Source organism: Hyperolius riggenbachi, chromosome 2 (genome assembly GCF_040937935.1).
Source record: "Hyperolius riggenbachi isolate aHypRig1 chromosome 2, aHypRig1.pri, whole genome shotgun sequence".
NCBI classification, from domain to species: domain Eukaryota; kingdom Metazoa; phylum Chordata; class Amphibia; order Anura; family Hyperoliidae; genus Hyperolius; species Hyperolius riggenbachi.
Window position 1 is genome coordinate 252758929 of NC_090647.1, and position 18776 is coordinate 252777704.

An 18776-nucleotide genomic window follows, 5' to 3' on the forward strand; every position below is an offset into this window, starting at 1 on the left:
TCCAGGGATTTTATCTGATTGCCATCTGGAGTCGGGAAGGAATTTTTCCCTTTAGGGGCTAATTGGACCATGTCTTGTAAGGGTTTTTTCGCCTTCCTCTGGATCAACAGGGATATGTGAGGGAGCAGGCTGGTGTTGTACTTTATACTGGTTGAACTCGATGGATGTATGTCTTTTTTCAACCAAAATAACTATGTAACTATATGTCCAATTGGTATTCGATTTAATTCGATTTGCCATTGCAAAACAATGGCAAATCGAATTGAATCAAATCGAATCCCAATTGGACATGTCGCCTTTAATCAGAACGTAAATAGAATCGTAATCGAATCGCACAAAGAATCATATCGTGTAGATTGGGCTTTGGGTGAGTATTTCATCACCACATTCACTTGCATTTACTTTGGCATATTCAGGTCAATGTCTGGAAATTAGCGCAGCAAAGAAATGTTTTTTACTTGATAGTCTTCATAAACCAAATACATTGGTGGCTTATCATTAAAGCATCTGCCAAAAACTACAATGGATTTATTAGCTAAATAATACCGAATTGTTTGCTAGTACCATTTTTGTTAGACTGCACCATTTTTGTATTTATGTTAATTTGTGATTTTATTTTTTCTCTTTTTGTTTTAGGATTGTGTGCAGCTTAACCAGTACAAGCTACAAAGTGAAATTGGCAAAGTGAGTATTCAGTGAATTACATTTAGTTTGAGTGTTTGTGAAATATCTACCAAAAATTGTTCAGCCTGGGAATTGAAATTACATTTTTGCATGCCATAAAACGATGTCCTTATCTTGCATGTTTAAAACTGAATTACCGGTATATGTAATATAGTTCTGTGCAGCATTTGTTATTTGACATCTTTAATGTTACTTTCTGGATCTTCTTTGTGTTCTATTTATTATGTTTCATACATGCATATTAAATATAGCAGATAGATCATAATCTGAATACTTAGAAAAATATTAAGCATGTGCAACTAGATCAACTAAATCCTTGCACACCTGCTAGGTGGTTGTCAGTTGTAAAATTGTACACATAGAACAGTGAAAACAAAAACTGGTGGTGCCAAAAATTTGAACAGTGAAAAACTGATTAAATGAAAGGTAAGTGTGGGCTTGCCTTCCAATGATTCACTGATCAAAATGTCAGTGACGTTGCTGTGCACACAGCAACTTTACAGCAAGTTAGTGCACCAGGCCCTATTTTCTTTAAATAAATATATAACAATAATTCCTAAGATTTTACCTTCCTGAAGAGCATCAAAACATACCAGAAGAATGTTGCAAAAAGTAAGCCTTTTTTTATGACCGTGTTCATCCAGACAGTTGGCTTATTTCAGAGTCCTTTAAAAGAAAAAGGAAAATACCAGCTGTAGAACCTCATTTCCCTTTTTAGTGATAGCCAAATGTCTGATCCTTTCTGAAGCCACACCACCCTTAGGCTCCCTGCACACTGCATGCAATTCCGATTTTTAATCGGTTTTTACATCCAATACTGATTTTTTTTATCTTTACTGCATGCTGTGTTTTTTCCTCAGTTTTTCTGTTGATTGCATTCAGTGAAAATCGGAATCACAAAAATGGATTTGCAGTGTGCAGGGAGCCTTCTAGAGACTGACTGCAAGGATGGGTCAGTATAGGTAGCCAGATTCCCCCCTCCATGCATGCCCTTATTACAGAGGGGGAGAACTTCAGACTGACTGGGAATAAGCAGGCCATTTTTAGCTGCAGTAGGAGGACACGAGGATCTGTAAATTACTACTAAAATATGCATAATCCTGAAACTCATTGCATCTCATTGACCATCCTCAACGTGTGCAAGACATCTCTGAATCCGATATGATCAAGATTCTATTGACTATCGAGAGTGTAAATACTTTTCCAGCCAGGCCCGTAACAATTGCTCTTGCAACGCCGGGGGGTTATAGTGGCCTGCTCCTCTTCCATTACCCCGTGCAGCGTAATCAGAGCTGTATAAAAATATAAACCTGCTCCCATTGGATCAGGTCTCCTGTTCCTCCTGGCAGCCACTTACTCTGTGCTACCCCCCTCTGGCTCCTGATCACATGACATGCATTGGGAGTCGGATATGCAGCCCAGAGGGAGTGGCTGCCAGGAGGAAGAGGAGACTTGAAGCAATGGGAGCAGGTTAATATTTTTACACAGATCTGCTGAGTCACAGATAAGGTTTGAAAGAATATATAATTTTTTATAATGCCAGCTATATGTATGATGTACATTTAAGTAAATAAACTCTCTCCGGCTACCTATACTGGGGAGCTTTCTGGCTACCTTTACAGGTGGACTCTTTGACTAAATTTACTGGGATGGGGGTGGGGGTGTTACTGGCTACCTATTTATATATGGGGTGGTGGGGGGGGGGGGGGGGGTCTGGCTACCTATTTTGGGGCAACTCTCCGGCTACCTATTTTGGTAGGGCTTTCTGACTACCCATTTTGTAGGGGTTCTCTGGCTACCAGGTTTAAATCGAATCTGAAGTAAAAATAAATGTATAATATAATGATTTGTATGTGTAGTACAGCTAACAAATAGAACATTAGTAGCTCAGATATGAATCTCATATTGTTTCCTGTACAGGAAGAGTTAAGAAACTTCAGTTGTTATCTATGCAAAAGAGCTTCTCTGAGCTCTCCGACCCAACTTGGGTCATCTACAGTGCTGTTTTCTGGAGCACTTATACATGAAAGAAACATTGATGGCTGGTGCACAATACTAGAGTTTTTCTAAGCACTTTGGAATTTTAAAAGTTCTTGCTAATGTTATCCTATGTGTGTGTTCTCACTGGAGCAATGTGATTTTGTAAAAATCCCCCATAGCATTGCATTAGCAAGAGCTTTTAAAATCTCTAGCATTTAAAAAGCTCTTGAAGTGTGCACCAGCCCTAAGGGACAGATTTAGATAAGCGTTTTACTGCAGGGAAGTTGAAAGGGTCATAAACTCTGCTTGTTTTATAGTTTAAAATAGAGTGTGGCTTGTAATTGCACATATGACAGAATTATGCAATGTTTAAAAAAACAAACAAACTATATATCTGAAAACAAAAATATGAGACTATTTTCTTTGCTACTAATGTTCTATTAATTATCAGTACTACACATACAATTCAGTATATCATATTTTTTTTCCGCTTCTGTGACACGTTAAGGTGTGGGGCACACAACATAAAGTATTAAATAGTATTTTATTTTTTTTTATTTACCATTATGTTCAGTTTATTAAAGTAGAGTGTACTTTTGATTAGGCAGCTTCTTTAGTGTGTGCATATGATATAGCTTTATTCATTTATTTATTTTCACAAGGGAATCTTTTTAATATAGAATGTTGTTTTTTACATGTGTGGCTAAGTATTACTTTAAAGGGATACTGTAGGGGGGTCAGGGGAAAATGAATTGAACTTACCCGGGGCTTCTAACGGTCCCCCGCAGACATCCTGTGTTGGCGCAGCCACTCACCAATGCTCCGGCCCCGCCTCCGGTTCACTTCTGGAATTTCAGACTTTAAAGTCTGAAAACCAGTGCGCCTGCGTTGCCGTGTCCTCGATCCCGCTGATGTCATCAAGAGCGCACAGCGCAGGCCCAGTATGGTCTGTGTCTGCGCAGTACACTCCTGGTGACATCAGCGGGAGCGAGGACACGGGTGTGCAGGCGCAGTGGTTTTCTGACTTTAAAGTCAGAAATTCCAGAAGTGAACCAGAGGCAGGGCCGGAGCATCGGTGAGTGGCTGCGCCAACACAGGATGTCTGCGGGGGACCATTAGAAGCCCTGCGTAAGTTCAGCTCATTTTCCCCCGACCCCCCCCCCCCCCCCCCCCCCCCTACAGTATCCCTTTTTAATGTTCACTCTAAAGCAAGTAAAAATGTCAATACATACTGCTGTTACAGTACTGTCAAAAATGTGTATTATAGGACATTTGCCGACTTTTGTGCACTGTAGACACCACATTCCTAGACGTTTGGTCACTTATGCACTGACAAATTGAACATTGATTGATTCAGTGTTAGCAGCGGAATTAATCCTTGGAAGGCATAATGAAGGTTATGCTACTGAAGTCTTGTGTAATTATCTAGCAATCTGGTATCCCCATGATATGTAATGTGGCGTGTGCAGTAGTAACACTGATGTGTTTTACTTTTCCACAGGGCTCCTATGGCGTTGTTAAACTTGCCTACAATCAAAGTGACGATAAATATTATGTAAGTGATATCTCCTCTTTAATAGACTGCATTATAAAGGATGTGGTTAAAGGTGGCCTGTAGGTGTTGTAACCTGAATTTGCTAAAGCAGTGCAGACATTCAGAAGTGTGTATGCCCACAATCTGTGGGACATGCATCAGGATTACTATGCAGCCTAGAATGTAAAACAGGAGCAGAGGGTGATAGAATTACTACAGCAGAGCAGCTTGATCTACAAATCTCCCTAGAGCACTGTATTAAAATAGAACTTGTCTTAGACCACCGGATATGTTGCAAATCTGTCTTAGAAAGAGAAAAATCTCCTTTTGTACGGTAACAGTTTCTAGACACACAAGATGCCAAAAAGAACAGCAGCAACACAGAGGATTCAGATCTCCTTTAAGATTAATACCAAGACCTCATTCCTAGAGTTCCTCTCTCTTTTATTAGAATGCGGCTTTTATTTATCCCCTTGCTCTGGGCTATAACATTAACCTACCTACGCAAATAACAATAGTGAACAATAACGGCACAGAACAAAACCGCATTCAAAAGGCGTGATTACGCAGCACAGTAGAGCATAGAGTCTTAAAAGTAGATTTGTGATTTCTTTTGTCTCACGTCGTATAAAAATATGCAAAGGTTTATTTGCCTTGCATTGTCTTAACTTGTCTATTGCAATCAATGTAGTATTTAAATATGTCCTTTAGAGCAGTGGTATCCATTAGGTAGATTGCAATCTACCTGTAGCGCACAAGGACTTCATAGTAGATCCCGACCGCACTATATTTTCCATTCTGTATATACAATTGTGCTCCTAAAATTGTACATGGGTAGATCATTTTGACTTGCTAATTGTTAAAGTTGCTCACAAGCCGAAAAAGTGTGGGCACCCTTGCTGTAGAGTATATATGAAGGTATTCCCAGTAAGGCCTATAAAGATTTGCAACTTATGGTGCATGCATACACATTAGTATGCATCCCGATCCCTGTGGAGGACAGTTTGAGGGCCTAATGCTGTATAAACGTGTCGCTGGCCTCCAGGCTAGTGAACACATTCTGTTGCTATGAAGGGGGTTAGAGGGAGGTGACACGCAGAGCGCAACAGAGTGACAGAGACAGAGGGGTAAGGGGTAAGGAGGGAGAACAAAAGACTCTGCTGGCGCTCAGACAAAGTGGTTCAGCAGTCCGTATGTCTTGTTGACGCATCAGAGTGATAAGGTGCTTACATACACATGATGGCCTCAACAAGTCTCTTTGGTCGAGGAGCATGTAACATGTGCCCCAGGCTTTGTTTGCACACAAATAGAAGTCTTTGGAAGATGCATGGTGCTTGTTCAACTTGTTTAAAGTGAACCTTGAGGCTTCCCCATCTTCCTCCAGACCACTGCTGCTTCTTGGGCGGTTTCAGAAGTTCGAGTTTGCGGACAAGTGGTTTCAGCTTACTGTGCAGGCACGGCCATACTTGCACAGACGCAGAACGCATGTGCTTGTGCAAGAAGAGGAGTGCGCCCACGATAACATATCCAACAAGCTCTTGTGGGATATATTCCGAATGTGTGCGCCTTTTTGACAGGATTTGCCGTTTTCGTTGCTGCCTATGTTGTAGATTGCTGGTCACAATAGTTTTGGAGGCACTCAGCTATTAGGTGATGACGGAAGGGAGGGTGGGGCCACTAGACCACTAGGTAACGCTTTATGGGGGAAAGGAGGGGACCACTAAACGCCAGGTACAGCTGTATGAGGGAGGGAGGAAAGAAGTTGGACCAGGGCCGGATTTACCATAAGGCACTGTAGGCACGTGCCTACAGGCGCCTGATGATTGAAAGGCGGCCCACTCCCCGCCTCGAGCGCCTCCCTCCCTCCTTCCCTATGCAGAGTCCTGATGAGTGTAAATTAGAGGTTACACACCCAGCTCTCTGCATTCCACCGACTAGATCTCCCTCCAGGCAGGGGCACCTCTAGCTACTTAATACTGAGGTTCCTCTAGCTACCTAATACTTGTGAGCACCTGCAGCTACCTAATATTGAGGGTACTGCTGGCTACCTATTACTAAGGGGCACCTGTAGCTACCTATGACAGGCAAGGGAAGTAATGGAGAAGTGACAGCTGGGCCAGCCAGCACACTTGTGGTGCAGTTTGGTGAGGATCTGTAGGTTCATGGAGCGTGAAGTCTAAAGCGCCAGGACATCTGTGCCCTATAGGCTCCTGTGAGGTAAATCCGGGCCTGAGTTGGACCCACTTCTGCGCTCCTCCTTCCTTACCTGAGTATAAACTGAGATTTACGGGAAAATTTAGCACCCAAAAAAATTTGGTTTATGCTCAAGTATAAAGGGTAAAGGAGGTTCCATTTTTCTGAGCAATAGAGGAGTTGTGACACCATCAGTACAATTCCCAGCATTCCACATATCGCTTCAAGTGACTTTGCATTTCTGAACACATTAACATCTCTTGTGGTACAGAGGGTTTTTTTAGGCAATTTTTTTAAACTGTTAGTAATAAAATTGGCCTTAGAATTTTACCTGCAGAGAAAGGCTTCTGCAGCTGTTTTCTTATACTCTAAAAGAAGACATGGGATGCCTGTGCAAGCTTCACCTTGATGGCTGAAATGATCATGAACAATCGATCTGTCAGATCATCATGTTTTTACCTTTAAATCATGTGAACAGATCAAATCACTGTGCAGACTGAGCTGGAGAATGCACAAGATGTTGTCCTGTTTTTGCCTGTCATGCTGACTAAAGAGGTCTATCTGAATTTGTGTTTCCCCTTTATGGTACAATGCAGAGAACCGTGCACAACGAGAAGGAAAGCTGCCAAAAATGTACCACAGGATTTTGCCTTAAGCTGCCAACTCTGAAAAAAGCTTATTAATTAACTAAAAGTGAATATTGGTTTCTCTGATCGCATTAGAGTTTGAACGTTTATTAAATAGTTTATTGTTTTAATACATTACTCCCATATAGTTATAATAGTGCATGGTCGCGACCTGGACATTTCGTTGTTTATACCTGAAGTTTTACTAGATCAGGGTTTACTCTAACAAGATTATTCTGTAGTTCCTAACCTGGAGACTGCTGCAAGATTTGTGAAGTAAAGGTTTCAGTGTCTTAGGGCCAATTCACACTTGAGCGGTTTGCCGCGATTTCGTCAAAACGCTAGCGCTTTTTAAAAGCGCTAGTGTAATGAAACCCTATGGGCCTGTTCTTACTTGGGCGATTTGCGCTAATTGCTGCAAATCGCTCAAAAACTTTGAACGCAAACGCGTAGCCTGGACCATTTTCAGGCGATTTCCCGGCGATCGTGTTTCAGTGCTATAGAAGCGCTACAATCGGCAAGTGTGGCAATTTTTTCGCGTTAATCGCGCAAAATCGCCATAGCAAAACGCTAGCAAAAGCGCTAGCATTTTGCGATCAGCAAGTGTAAATGGGCCCTCAGTCTTTCACACATGAGCATGCCATCATAGTGCTTTCAGGTTTATTATTGATTTATAAAGCTCCAACATATTCTGTGGCGCTGTACAAAGTAGGAAAACAAACAAGGGGTACATAATGTGACAGTTAATAATCTACATCAAATATGGACACTGGTAAAAAAAATACAGAACTAATGTTACAGATGTAACATGATGAATAAACTGTATATCAGTGCAAGCTATGAAATGAGAACAAAAACCAAGACACAAAAGGGTGAGAGAACCCTGCCCTTGCGGAGCCTGCCCTTACACTGTGAAGGACTGGGGGGAAACAGGAGGTGGGTAGGAATGCGGTATACATATAGGCACAGTGCCTGTTTAGGTTATCTAGTAAGGAGTAAAACTTGAGGTTGAAGGGGAATGGCCTAAGTTAGAGCATATGCTTGTCGGAAAAAGTGAGTATTGAGGGAGTGTTTTTAGAGATTCTAAGGTTGGGGAGTGACGGATGTGCTGTGGAAGGACATTCCAGATGAGGGCGAGGCATGTGAGAAGTCTTGCATATGTGAATGCGAGGAGGTAATTCTAGAGGAGGACAAAAGAAGCTCCTGTGCAGATCTGAGATTACGGTTGGGTTGGTATCTGGAAACTAGTGAGGAGATGTACAGGGGAGAGAGATTGTGGAGAGCTTTGTAAGTTAGGGTTAAGAGTTTAAAATGGATCCTCTCAGTAATTGGCAGCCAATGAAGAGCTTGACAGAGAGGAACCACAGAGTAAGAACGAGAAGTGAGATGAATGAGATGAGCAGCCGAGCTCAGTACAAATTGGAGGGGTGCCAGTCGGTTCGTTGGTAGTCCACCAAGCAATATATTACAATAGTCTAAGCGAAATATAATAAGAGCATTTTACTAGTGTCCTGAATGAGAAAAGGTCAGATGCGGGATATGTTTTTGAGTTGAAGATGACAGGTGCTGGTTAGGGAGTGAATGTGAGGAATAAATGAGAGAAGAATCAAATGTTGCCCCTAAGCACTGTGCTTTGGTAACTGAAGTTATAGGGGTGTTATCCACATTTATTGTTGTAACAGGCAGAGAACTGGACAGAGACGGTGGAAAGATGATTACGCTTCCCACTTTCTGGTGGTTCTCAGAATCATTTATTTCGCCAAGTACAAACGGGTGTTATACCCAGAATTGGCTTTGGCTCATATAGGCCAAATATTCTGTTAATCATTTGACCACTCATTACTATGGGATTCATCAGTTGCACAGCTAGTTGGTTGAGCAGGATGCGTGTCAGCCAGCAGTATTGGAAAAGCTCTCTCAGTGGTGATTTCAACTTCAGGGATCCTTTGATGCCAATCTCCTGGGTGATCATGAATCTTTTACTCAGTTTTAGCCTAAGATCATTTTTCACCTTCTGTTTAAAATACATTTTCAACACTCTGCCAATGAAAAGGTACCAACAAGCAGGTGAAAAAGTATTTTCTTACTTTCAGGTGGCTTAAAAGGCCTTTTTTGATAAGGGATGGAATATCACCTAAGAGAAAACCTAGGAAAGAAAGTGAATTTAATAAGGGCCTATAAGTTTTATTCTAAAATAGTGTTGGGTTTTCTGTAAACTAGAGCGTCCATTAGAAACAAGTGCACATTTATAGTATCAGTTTTTGTGACAAAAATAGTGCTTTTGAGGAAACATACTTCCAATTTTGTCATGTAATGCCTTTTTGTAGCATTAGGCCCCATTCGCACTATGCATGTTTTTCAATGTTTAGGCCCATATGCAATTAACCTTTTCTCCTCAGTATTCTCCTAGGTAATATTTTCAAACTTGTCAATAAAATGCCTTTAAAACCACCAGCAAGCAAGAAAATGTTCAATGTAATCTTGATAGTCTTTTTTTTCAACAACTCTGTGGTCCTTTTTAATTTGCAAAATTATGAAAAATTATTTTAAATAGAAGATGAAAATGTCTCATAGGAGAAAACCCAGTAGAAAAAGTAAATTGCATAAGGGCCATTGCATCCCACAGCCCATGCAAGTCGTGTTCTTTGCAAAAAAATTAAATTTGCTGCTTTTTTTCCACACTCCACACTTTATTTTTACATTATAAATTGTATTGCTGCTGAGAATTTGTCACAGAAAAACCCACATGAAAACAAATAGGCAATCTCAGTAAAATAGCATGGATGCAACCTTATGCTTTTTATGTAGGACTGGCCCACTAATCGAGCCATTTGTAGCTGTCGCTAGCACACAGGAGCATGTGCGCGACAGCTCGGCGACAGCTCGTCGCCAAGTCCCTCTGCATCCTCACAACAGCAGAGGGATTAGCGATGCGGAGGAAGCTGTCGCCGCCGAGGTTCCTCCCCCCGCCAGAAGCTCTGTGTGCTGTGTGCAGGTTGCTGTCGCTAGTCCGCATACACACGCGGACTAGCAACAGTTGTGGCGAAGTTGCGGCGGCAACTGTCGCTAGTCGATTGACCGCGCCAATCGCCCGGCGACAGCAGCGATAAGCTACGTTTCGGGGCGCGCGCGCCATACTCACGGGCGAACTGTCGCTGCAACATGCAAGCGCCATGTGGTTGCGGCGACAATTGTAGCCCGTGAGTGTGGGCCATTAGGCAGGCTATGGGAGCATCCATTTCTAGTCCCAGCAATCAATCATTATTACTATGCATTTATAGTGCTTACACTTTCTGCAGTGCTCACAGAGCTACACCGAACAGTCAAGTCACTAAATGTTCATCAGAAGTGCCCACAATTTAATCCAATCCATAGTCTAGAACCAATTTTCTGGGCAAGCCAGTAAACTTTCTATTACGGTATGTATTGGTCTGTAGGAAGAAACTGGAATTGCTGGAGGAAATCTGTACAAATGCTGGCAGAACATGAAACTTCTAAGCATATGGTGTTCTGCTTGAGATTGAAACCTGGGATCGTGCACTACAAAGAAACATTGTTAATATATCCAAGCAGTGTAAGCTAGTGTATATTGTTTGTCCCTGATTTGAATCAGTATTGAACCTGTAAAGACAGTTTTAAGAGGAAAGATTTTGACAATATTGAGTTGGACATAAGTTGGAAATATGGCATTTTCTGCTTCCTGCAGTTGACTGATAATATGCGGGTCACCCAGAAAGTAACAGTCATTTATTTGATCTGCAAGGCAAGGTATTCTTTATGTGTAATTTCAAAGAAAATCAGGAAGATCCGCCAGGGTATGCTTACCCCGGGATGGAGAAGCCTCTGAATCCTAATGAGGCTTCCTTTGTTCACCTTTGTCCCGGCGATCAAGCGCTGGAAGGCCCCAAACACCGGGGAGGTAAATATTTACCTACTGTGTCCAGCACAGATGCAGTAGCGGCTTTCCGATTGGGCTCAGGTGGAAATAGCCGAGCCCGATGGGTCCACTCTACTACGTAGGTAGAGGCGACTCTCCTGTAAAAAGATATAAATGTTTAAATAAAATAAGTGATTGTGTGGAGAAATAACCAGAAGATACAGTGGCCCATATGCAATTACTTATTTCGCCTGAGTTTTGTCTTAGGTAGTATTTTCACACCTTATCAATAAAATGCCTTTTAACCACTTGCCGACCGCACACTCATAACGTGCGTCGGCAAAGTGGCAGCTGCAGGACCAGCGACGCAGTACTGCGTCGCCAGCTGCAGCCTAATTAATCAGGAAGCAGCCGCTCGTACGAGCGGCTGCTTCCTGTCAAATCACGGCGGGGGGCTCCGTGAATAGCCTGCGGGCCGCCGATGGCGGCTCGCAGGCTAGATGTAAACACAAGCGGAAATAATCCGCTTTGTTTACATTTGTACGGCGCTGCTGCGCAGCAGCGCCGTAAGGCAGATCGGCGATCCCCGGCCAATCAGCGGCCGGGGATCGCCGCCATGTGACAGGGGACGTCCTGTCACTGGCTGCACAGGACGGATAGCATCCTGTGCAGCCCGGATCTCCAGGGGAGGCAGCAGGTAGGAGAGGGAGGGGGGAATTTCGCCACGGAGGGGGGCTTTGAGGTGCCCCCGCCACCCACAGCAGGCAGGAGAGATCAGACCCCCCCAGCACATCATCCCCATAGGGGGGAAAAAAGGGGGGCAATCTGATCTCCCTGCCTGCACCCTGATCTGTGCTGGGGGCTGCAGAGCCCACCCAGCACAGATCAATCAAACCAGCGCTGGTCCTTAAGGGGGGGGGTAAAGGGTGGGTCCTCAAGTGGTTAAGCCACCAGCAAGCAAGACAATACTCTGAATAATTTTGATAGTACCTTTTCACTGACCATTTAGCACTTTTTCAAATGCAGAATAGTGAAAAATGATTGGAAACTAGTCATTTCAGCATGTTAGATAACAAACGCTGAACAGTGGTGCACAAGTACCCGCAACCCGAGTGCGCATGCGCAATGGTGTCCCATGCTCTCATGACTGCCTGCGCACATGTGTGTGTTCCCACATCAGTCCGAGCACGTGGCATTGGGCGTGGCTGCACACTTGGTGCCTTACATGGACACAGCCTATGGACGCAGATCACAGGGCTTTTATTGGGTAGGATAGAACCTAGGTTCTCAACGTGTGGTACGCGTACCCCAGGGGGTACTTCTGATGGTTTCAGAGGGTACTCTGGCTTTATATACTTAACCAAGAATAACAAATTTAGAGTTTTAGAAAATGATAAATCTTATTTAAACCACACCAAATTAGTGTTTTAGCTAATTAAAAGCAATAGGAAATGCTTGGAAACAGTTTAGTAGAGTTGGGCCGAACGGTTCGCCTGCGAACGGTTCCATGCGAACTTCAGTGGTTCGCGTTCGCGTCCCGCAGGCGAACCTTTGCGGAAGTTCGGTTCGCCCCATAATGCACATGGAGGGTCAACTTTGACCCTCTACATCACAGTCAGCAGGCCCAGTGTAGCCAATTAGGCTACACTAGCCCCTGGAGCCCCACCCCCCCTTATATAAGGCAGGCAGCGGCGGCCATTACGGTCACTCGTGTGCTGCCTGCGTTAGTGAGAGTAGGGCGAGCTGCTGCAGACTGTCTCTCATAGGGGAAGATTAGTTAGGCTTAACTTGTTCCTGTCTGGCTGCATACCTGTTCTGTGAACCCACCACTGCATACCTGTGCTGTGAACCCACCACTGCATACCTGTGCTGTGAACCCACCACTGCATACCTGTGCTGTGAACCCACCACTGCATACCTGTGCTGTGAACCCACCACTGCATACCTGTGCTGTGAACCCACCACTGCATACCTGTTCAGTGAACCCACCACTGCATACCTGTGCTGTGAACCCACCACTGCATACCTGTTCAGTGAACCTGCCACTGCATACCTGTTCTGTTCAGTGGACCCGCCACTGTATACCTGTTCATTGAACCCACCACTGCATACCTGTGCTGTGAACCCACCACTGCATACCTGTTCTGTGAACCCACCACTGCATACCTGTGCTGTGAACCCACCACTGCATACCTGTTCAGTGAACCTGCCACTGCATACCTGTTCTGTTCAGTGGACCCGCCACTGTATACCTGTTTATTGAACCCACCACTGCATACCTGTGCTGTGAACCCGCCACTGCATACCTGTGCTGTGAACCCGCCACTGCATACCTGTTCAGTGAACCTGCCACTGCATACCTGTTCTGTTCAGTGGACCCGCCACTGTATACCTGTTCATTGAACCCACCACTGCATACCTGTGCTGTGAACCCACCACTGCATACCTGTTCTGTGAACCCACCACTGCATACCTGTGCTGTGAACCCACCACTGCATACCTGTTCAGTGAACCTGCCACTGCATACCTGTTCTGTTCAGTGGACCCGCCACTGTATACCTGTTCATTGAACCCACCACTGCATACCTGTGCTGTGAACCCACCACTGCATACCTGTTCTGTGAACCCACCACTGCATACCTGTTCAGTGAACCCGCCACTGCATACCTGTTCTGTTCAGTGGACCCGCCACTGTATACCTGTTCAGTGAACCCGCCACTGCATACCTGTTCTGTTCAGTGGACCCGCCACTGTATACCTGTTCAGTGAACCCGCCACTGCATACCTGTTGTGTTCAGTGAACCTGCCACTGCATACCTGTTCTGTGAACCCGCCACTGTATACCTGTTCTGTTTAGTGAACCCGCCACTGTATACCTGTTCTGTTTAGTGAACCCGCCACTGTATACCTGTTCTGTTTAGTGAACCCGCCACTGCATACCTGTTCTGTTCAGTGGACCCGCCACTGCATACCTGTTCTGTTCAGTGGACCCGCCACTGTATACCTGTTCAGTGAACCCGCCACTGCATACCTGTTGTGTTCAGTGAACCTGCCACTGCATACCTGTTCTGTGAACCCGCCACTGTATACCTGTTCTGTTTAGTGAACCCGCCACTGTATACCTGTTCTGTTTAGTGAACCCGCCACTGCATACCTGTTCTGTTCAGTGGACCCGCCACTGTATACCTGTTCAGTGAACCCGCCACTGCATACCTGTTGTGTTCAGTGAACCTGCCACTGCATACCTGTTCTGTGAACCCGCCACTGTATACCTGTTCTGTTTAGTGAACCCGCCACTGTATACCTGTATATGCTGTCCTGCCTGTTGAGGGACCCCCGTATAAAAAACCTCAAGGGGAATGACCTGTACTGGGTGGCCACACTACTAGACCCTCGGTACAGGCACAAAGTGGCGGACCTGTTACCAACTCACCGGAAGGTGGAAAGGATGCAGCACATGCAGAACCAGCTGTCAACTATGCTTTACAATGCCTTTAAGGGTGATGTGACGGCACAACGCCAGCAAGGTACCACTGCCACTAATCCTCCTCCCGTGTCCACGCAGTCAAAGACAGGACGTTTCAGCGATCTCATGGTGATGTCGGACATGCGGACGTTCTTTAGTCCAACGCCTCGCCGTAGCCCTTCCGGATCCACCCTCCACCAACGCCTGGAACGGCAGGTAGCCGACTACCTGGCCTTAAGTGTGGATGTAGACACTGCTGTGAACAGCGATGAGGAACCCTTGAACTACTGGGTGCGCAGGCTTGACCTGTGGCCAGAGCTGTCCCAATTTGCCATCCAACTTCTCTCCTGCCCTGCCGCAAGCGTCCTGTCAGAAAGGACCTTCAGCGCAGCTGGAGGCATTGTCACAGAGAAGAGAAGTCGCCTAAGTCACAAAAGTGTTAAGTACCTCACCTTTATCAAAATGAATGAGGCATGGATCCCGGAGGGCTGCTGCCCGCCCCAAGACTAAGTCAGTCCCCGCACACACAGCATCTCTGCCTGCACGCCGTGTGACTGGCTGCCTGGCCTGCCCCAAGAAGACTAAGTCACTCCCAGTCCCTCCACACAGCATGTCTGCCTGCAGGCCGCTTGACTACCTTCTCCGCCACCACCAACAGGGTCCGGGACTCCAGGCGGATTGCTGAATTTTTTAGGCCGCTGCTAGCAGCGGCCGCTGTAATAATTTTTCTGGTGCGTGTACATGACTGCCTCATTTTTCTGGCTGCACTGCGGGCAGCTGCAACAACAAAAGAAAAGGCATGTACATGCGCCCATTCCCCTTCGTGATCATTACCTTGCCGTGGTGAAGGGGCTTGCGTATCACAATGAAGCAATGACCGGCGCCTAGATGAGTGTCTCGGGGGGCACACCCACGATAATAAGGTCATTGCCTCATTGTGGTCAGACCAAATTTGATCAGCTGGACAGTCACTGTTCTGTCATTCAGCTACATTAGCCAGGCGACCATATGGGCTGTAAAGCCACCAAAACCTGCACTCTCGCCATGGTGCGCAGCAGTCCAGCACGGCCGTCACTGCACAAACAGCTGTTTGCGGTGCGTTACACGGTGAGTTTGGTGTGTCAGTGTGAAGCAGTACCTTAATTACACTACCTGATTGATGTATACACATGCAAGATGTTTTAAAGCACTTTAGGCCTGTCATTTAGCATTCAATGTGATTTCTGCCCTTAAAACGCTGCTTTGCGTCAAATCCAGATTCTTCCTGGGGACTTTTGGCATGTATCCCACTCCGCCATGCCCCCCTCCAGGTGTTAGACCCCTTGAAACATCTTTTCCATCACTTTTGTGGCCAGCATAATTATTTTTTTTTTTCAAAGTTCGCATCCCCATTGAAGTCTATTGCGGTTCGCGAACTTTAACGCGAACCGAACCTTCCGCGGAAGTTCGCGAACCAGGTTCGCGAACCTAAAATCGGAGGTTCGGCCCAACTCTACAGTTTAGAACTAATTATAATGTACAACGATTAAATATATATTTGTCAAGGGGTACTTGTGATAATGTTTACTATGCTAGGGGGTACTTGGTGAGTACATGGTTTTAAAAGGGGTACATACCAAGAAAATGTTGAGAAACACTGGGATAGAAGATGAAATATTATCTTCTAGGAGAAAACTTAAAAGAATAGGTGAAATTAATAAGGGCCAATATGTCTAAAATATAATAAATTGATTCAATGAAAACAGCTGTTGCATTCTGGATGACCCTCGTACATCTTCCTAATGGCAGACTTACTTCAACCTGATTGTTCCAAAAGCTTTGTTATAGACAAAATGTTTTTTCTGTAACATCAAAGCCACAATGGGGCTGATTCACAAATCTTTTCTGTTGGATTAGCTCGCCTTACTGATAAACTCACAATCTATCTTCATCAAATGACTTAAAGTGTACCTGAGACGGAAAAAAAGACTTCTAAATACCTGGGACTTCCTCCAGTCCCCTCCAGGCTGATTTCTCCCTCGCCATCCTTCTCTGCCACCTGGATCATCTGCAGTTCACCCCAGAGAGTCCTCCAGTTGTAGCCAGTCGACGGGGGCCAGTCGAATGCCCTACACTGGAATTGTGGATGATCCAGGCGGAGTAGGATGGCGTTTGGAGCGATCAGCCTGGAGGGGGCTGGAGGAAGCACCAGGTATGTACATATATATATTTTTTTTTAAATACCCCGGTCTCAGGTTTACTTTAAAGAACAAGCGACACCCATGCTAACCTAGAAATAAATAACACATATATATAAGTAGATAAATACTACGGTACTTCTACTTACATAACAGATGTATTGTGCTATCCACGTAATGATTCCTGTGAATTTTATAAAGGAAAAGCAGAAAATCCTATTCTAGGCAGTGGCCACCTTTCCAAGCTAATGCTGACATCATATCCTCCCTGACTCTTGTTTCCCCCCTCCCTTCTCTTGCTCATTGTGTATTCATCAGCTGCCCTCCTCCCAGAGTCTTCAGACACTCCCACTGAGGTGTATATTAACAACTGCACTGTCTTTTTTTTATTTACTGAGTCACCTCAGCCTTGCTTGTAAACACAAGTGATCAGAGGGTGTTTCGGATAAGCAGCTAGGCAGGGAAATAAAGGGAAGAGGAGGAATATATCATAGATAAAAAGAACCCCAGCATGCAACTGAATGGCTATTAAAGGGCCAGTGCTCCTAAAGTATGTGATAACTCCAAACCATAACAGCAGAAAAAGTTTTGCAAGTTTTGAATACAGGATTAGCATCTTTATCACTTAACCTCCCTGGCGGTAAGCCTGTGCTGAGCACGGGCTATGCCGCCGGGAGGCACCGCTCAGGCCCCGCTGAGCCGATTTGCATAATTTTTTTTTGCTGCACGCAGCTAGCACTTTGCTAGCTGCGTGCAGTGCCCGATCGCCGCCGCTACCCGCCGATCCGCCGCTATACGCATCGCCGCAGCCGCCCCCCCCCCGGACCCCGTGCGCTGCCTGGCCAATCAGTGCCAGGCAGCGCCGTGGGGTGGATCGGAGTCCCCTTTGACGTCACGACGTCGGTGACGTCATCCCGCCCCGCCATGGCGACGGGGGAAGCCCTCCAGGAGATCCCGTTCTCTGAACGGGATCTCCTGATCTCCGATTGCCGGCGGCGATCGGAGGGGCTGGGGGGATGCCACTGAGCAGCGGCTATCATGTAGCGAGACCTCGTCTCGCTACATGAAAAAAATAAAATAAAAAAAAAACGTATTTGCTGCCCCCTGGCGGATTTTGCCAAACCGCCAGGAGGGTTAATACACTCAGACCAGTTGCTGTTGAAATTTGATTGTTATGGTGACGATACCGCTTTAACTCATGATTTATCTATCCTTAACTGACTTAACTCATGGTTTATCTCTCCTTATCTGTTTATTTCATGAATTATCTCTCTATATTTGTTTAACTCCTGCATTAACTCACCCTACAGTTAAGGTAAAAAAAAATAATAAGTAAGCTTTGTGAATCAACCCTTTTGTGAGTAATCCACCTGAGTTTTGAGTGTTAGCTGCTGCAGGGTCTCAAAATAAACTTCTTTCCATGCATTACTTTTCTCTCGAATAACAAGCAGAAGTGAAAATTGATAGAAAACACATTTAAGTCCACAGTCCATAAACAGTATAAATACGTCATTTTGAATAATACTTTACAGCCCTGCATATTATATGTCCTATTCAGTGCCCCACATTCCTGTCTCTCTATTTGCGGACAGGAGATGAGAACTGCAATAGATGCAGAGTGCATTGAACAAAAGAAGTGCTACACCATTATTCAGCTCAGCATAATTTAATCAGTTTCATTTTGTGGTTATTCCATTGTTAAAAGAAGATGGAGATTGAAGTTTGCTCTTGTAAAAGCACATTTGGTAGAACCTTAAACCTTTCTATTATTTTATCAAGGCTAGTTTGATCAATTGGAATAGCATACTGTAATAATAGTACAGACGTAGCACATGCTGTTGTCTACAGCAAAGTCACTACTGTTTTCTACAGAAAAGTTACTACTGTTTTCACCACTGTTTACTGCTGATTGCTATATCCTACTTTGTTTAATATAAATTTGCCTCTTAAAACAAATGGTAATTACAATTATTCACTCCTTCATGTCCTTAAATGACAACTGAAGCAAGAAGGGAAGCCATATTTATTTATTTTCAAGCTATACCTGTTGCCTGGCCACCCTGCTGATCCACTGCCTCTAATACTTTTAGCCATAGACCTAGAGCAAGCATGCAGATCAGGTGTTTCTGACATTATTGTCAGATCTGAACAGATTATCTGCATGCTTGTTTCTGGTCTGATTCAAACACTACTGCAGCCAAAGAGAACGTCAGGGCTGTCAGGCAACTGGTATTGTTTA

At 44.7% G+C, this 18776-nt stretch overlaps 1 protein-coding gene across 6 annotated transcripts in view; it reads left to right on the plus strand.

The window, feature by feature from the left end:
* The window catches only part of CAMKK1 (calcium/calmodulin dependent protein kinase kinase 1), a 350786-nt gene that overhangs the window by 146879 nt on the left and 185131 nt on the right, over positions 1 to 18776 (plus strand). For all 6 annotated transcript variants that reach the window (XR_011026205.1, XM_068268513.1, XM_068268512.1 and 3 more), the window contains 2 exons: positions 637 to 684; positions 4166 to 4219. Coding sequence is in view for 5 of the 6 variants with exons in the window: in XM_068268513.1 (XP_068124614.1) it covers positions 637 to 684; positions 4166 to 4219 (102 nt within the window). In the remaining variant the exon portion in view is untranslated. The remainder of the gene's footprint in view (positions 1 to 636; positions 685 to 4165; positions 4220 to 18776) is intronic.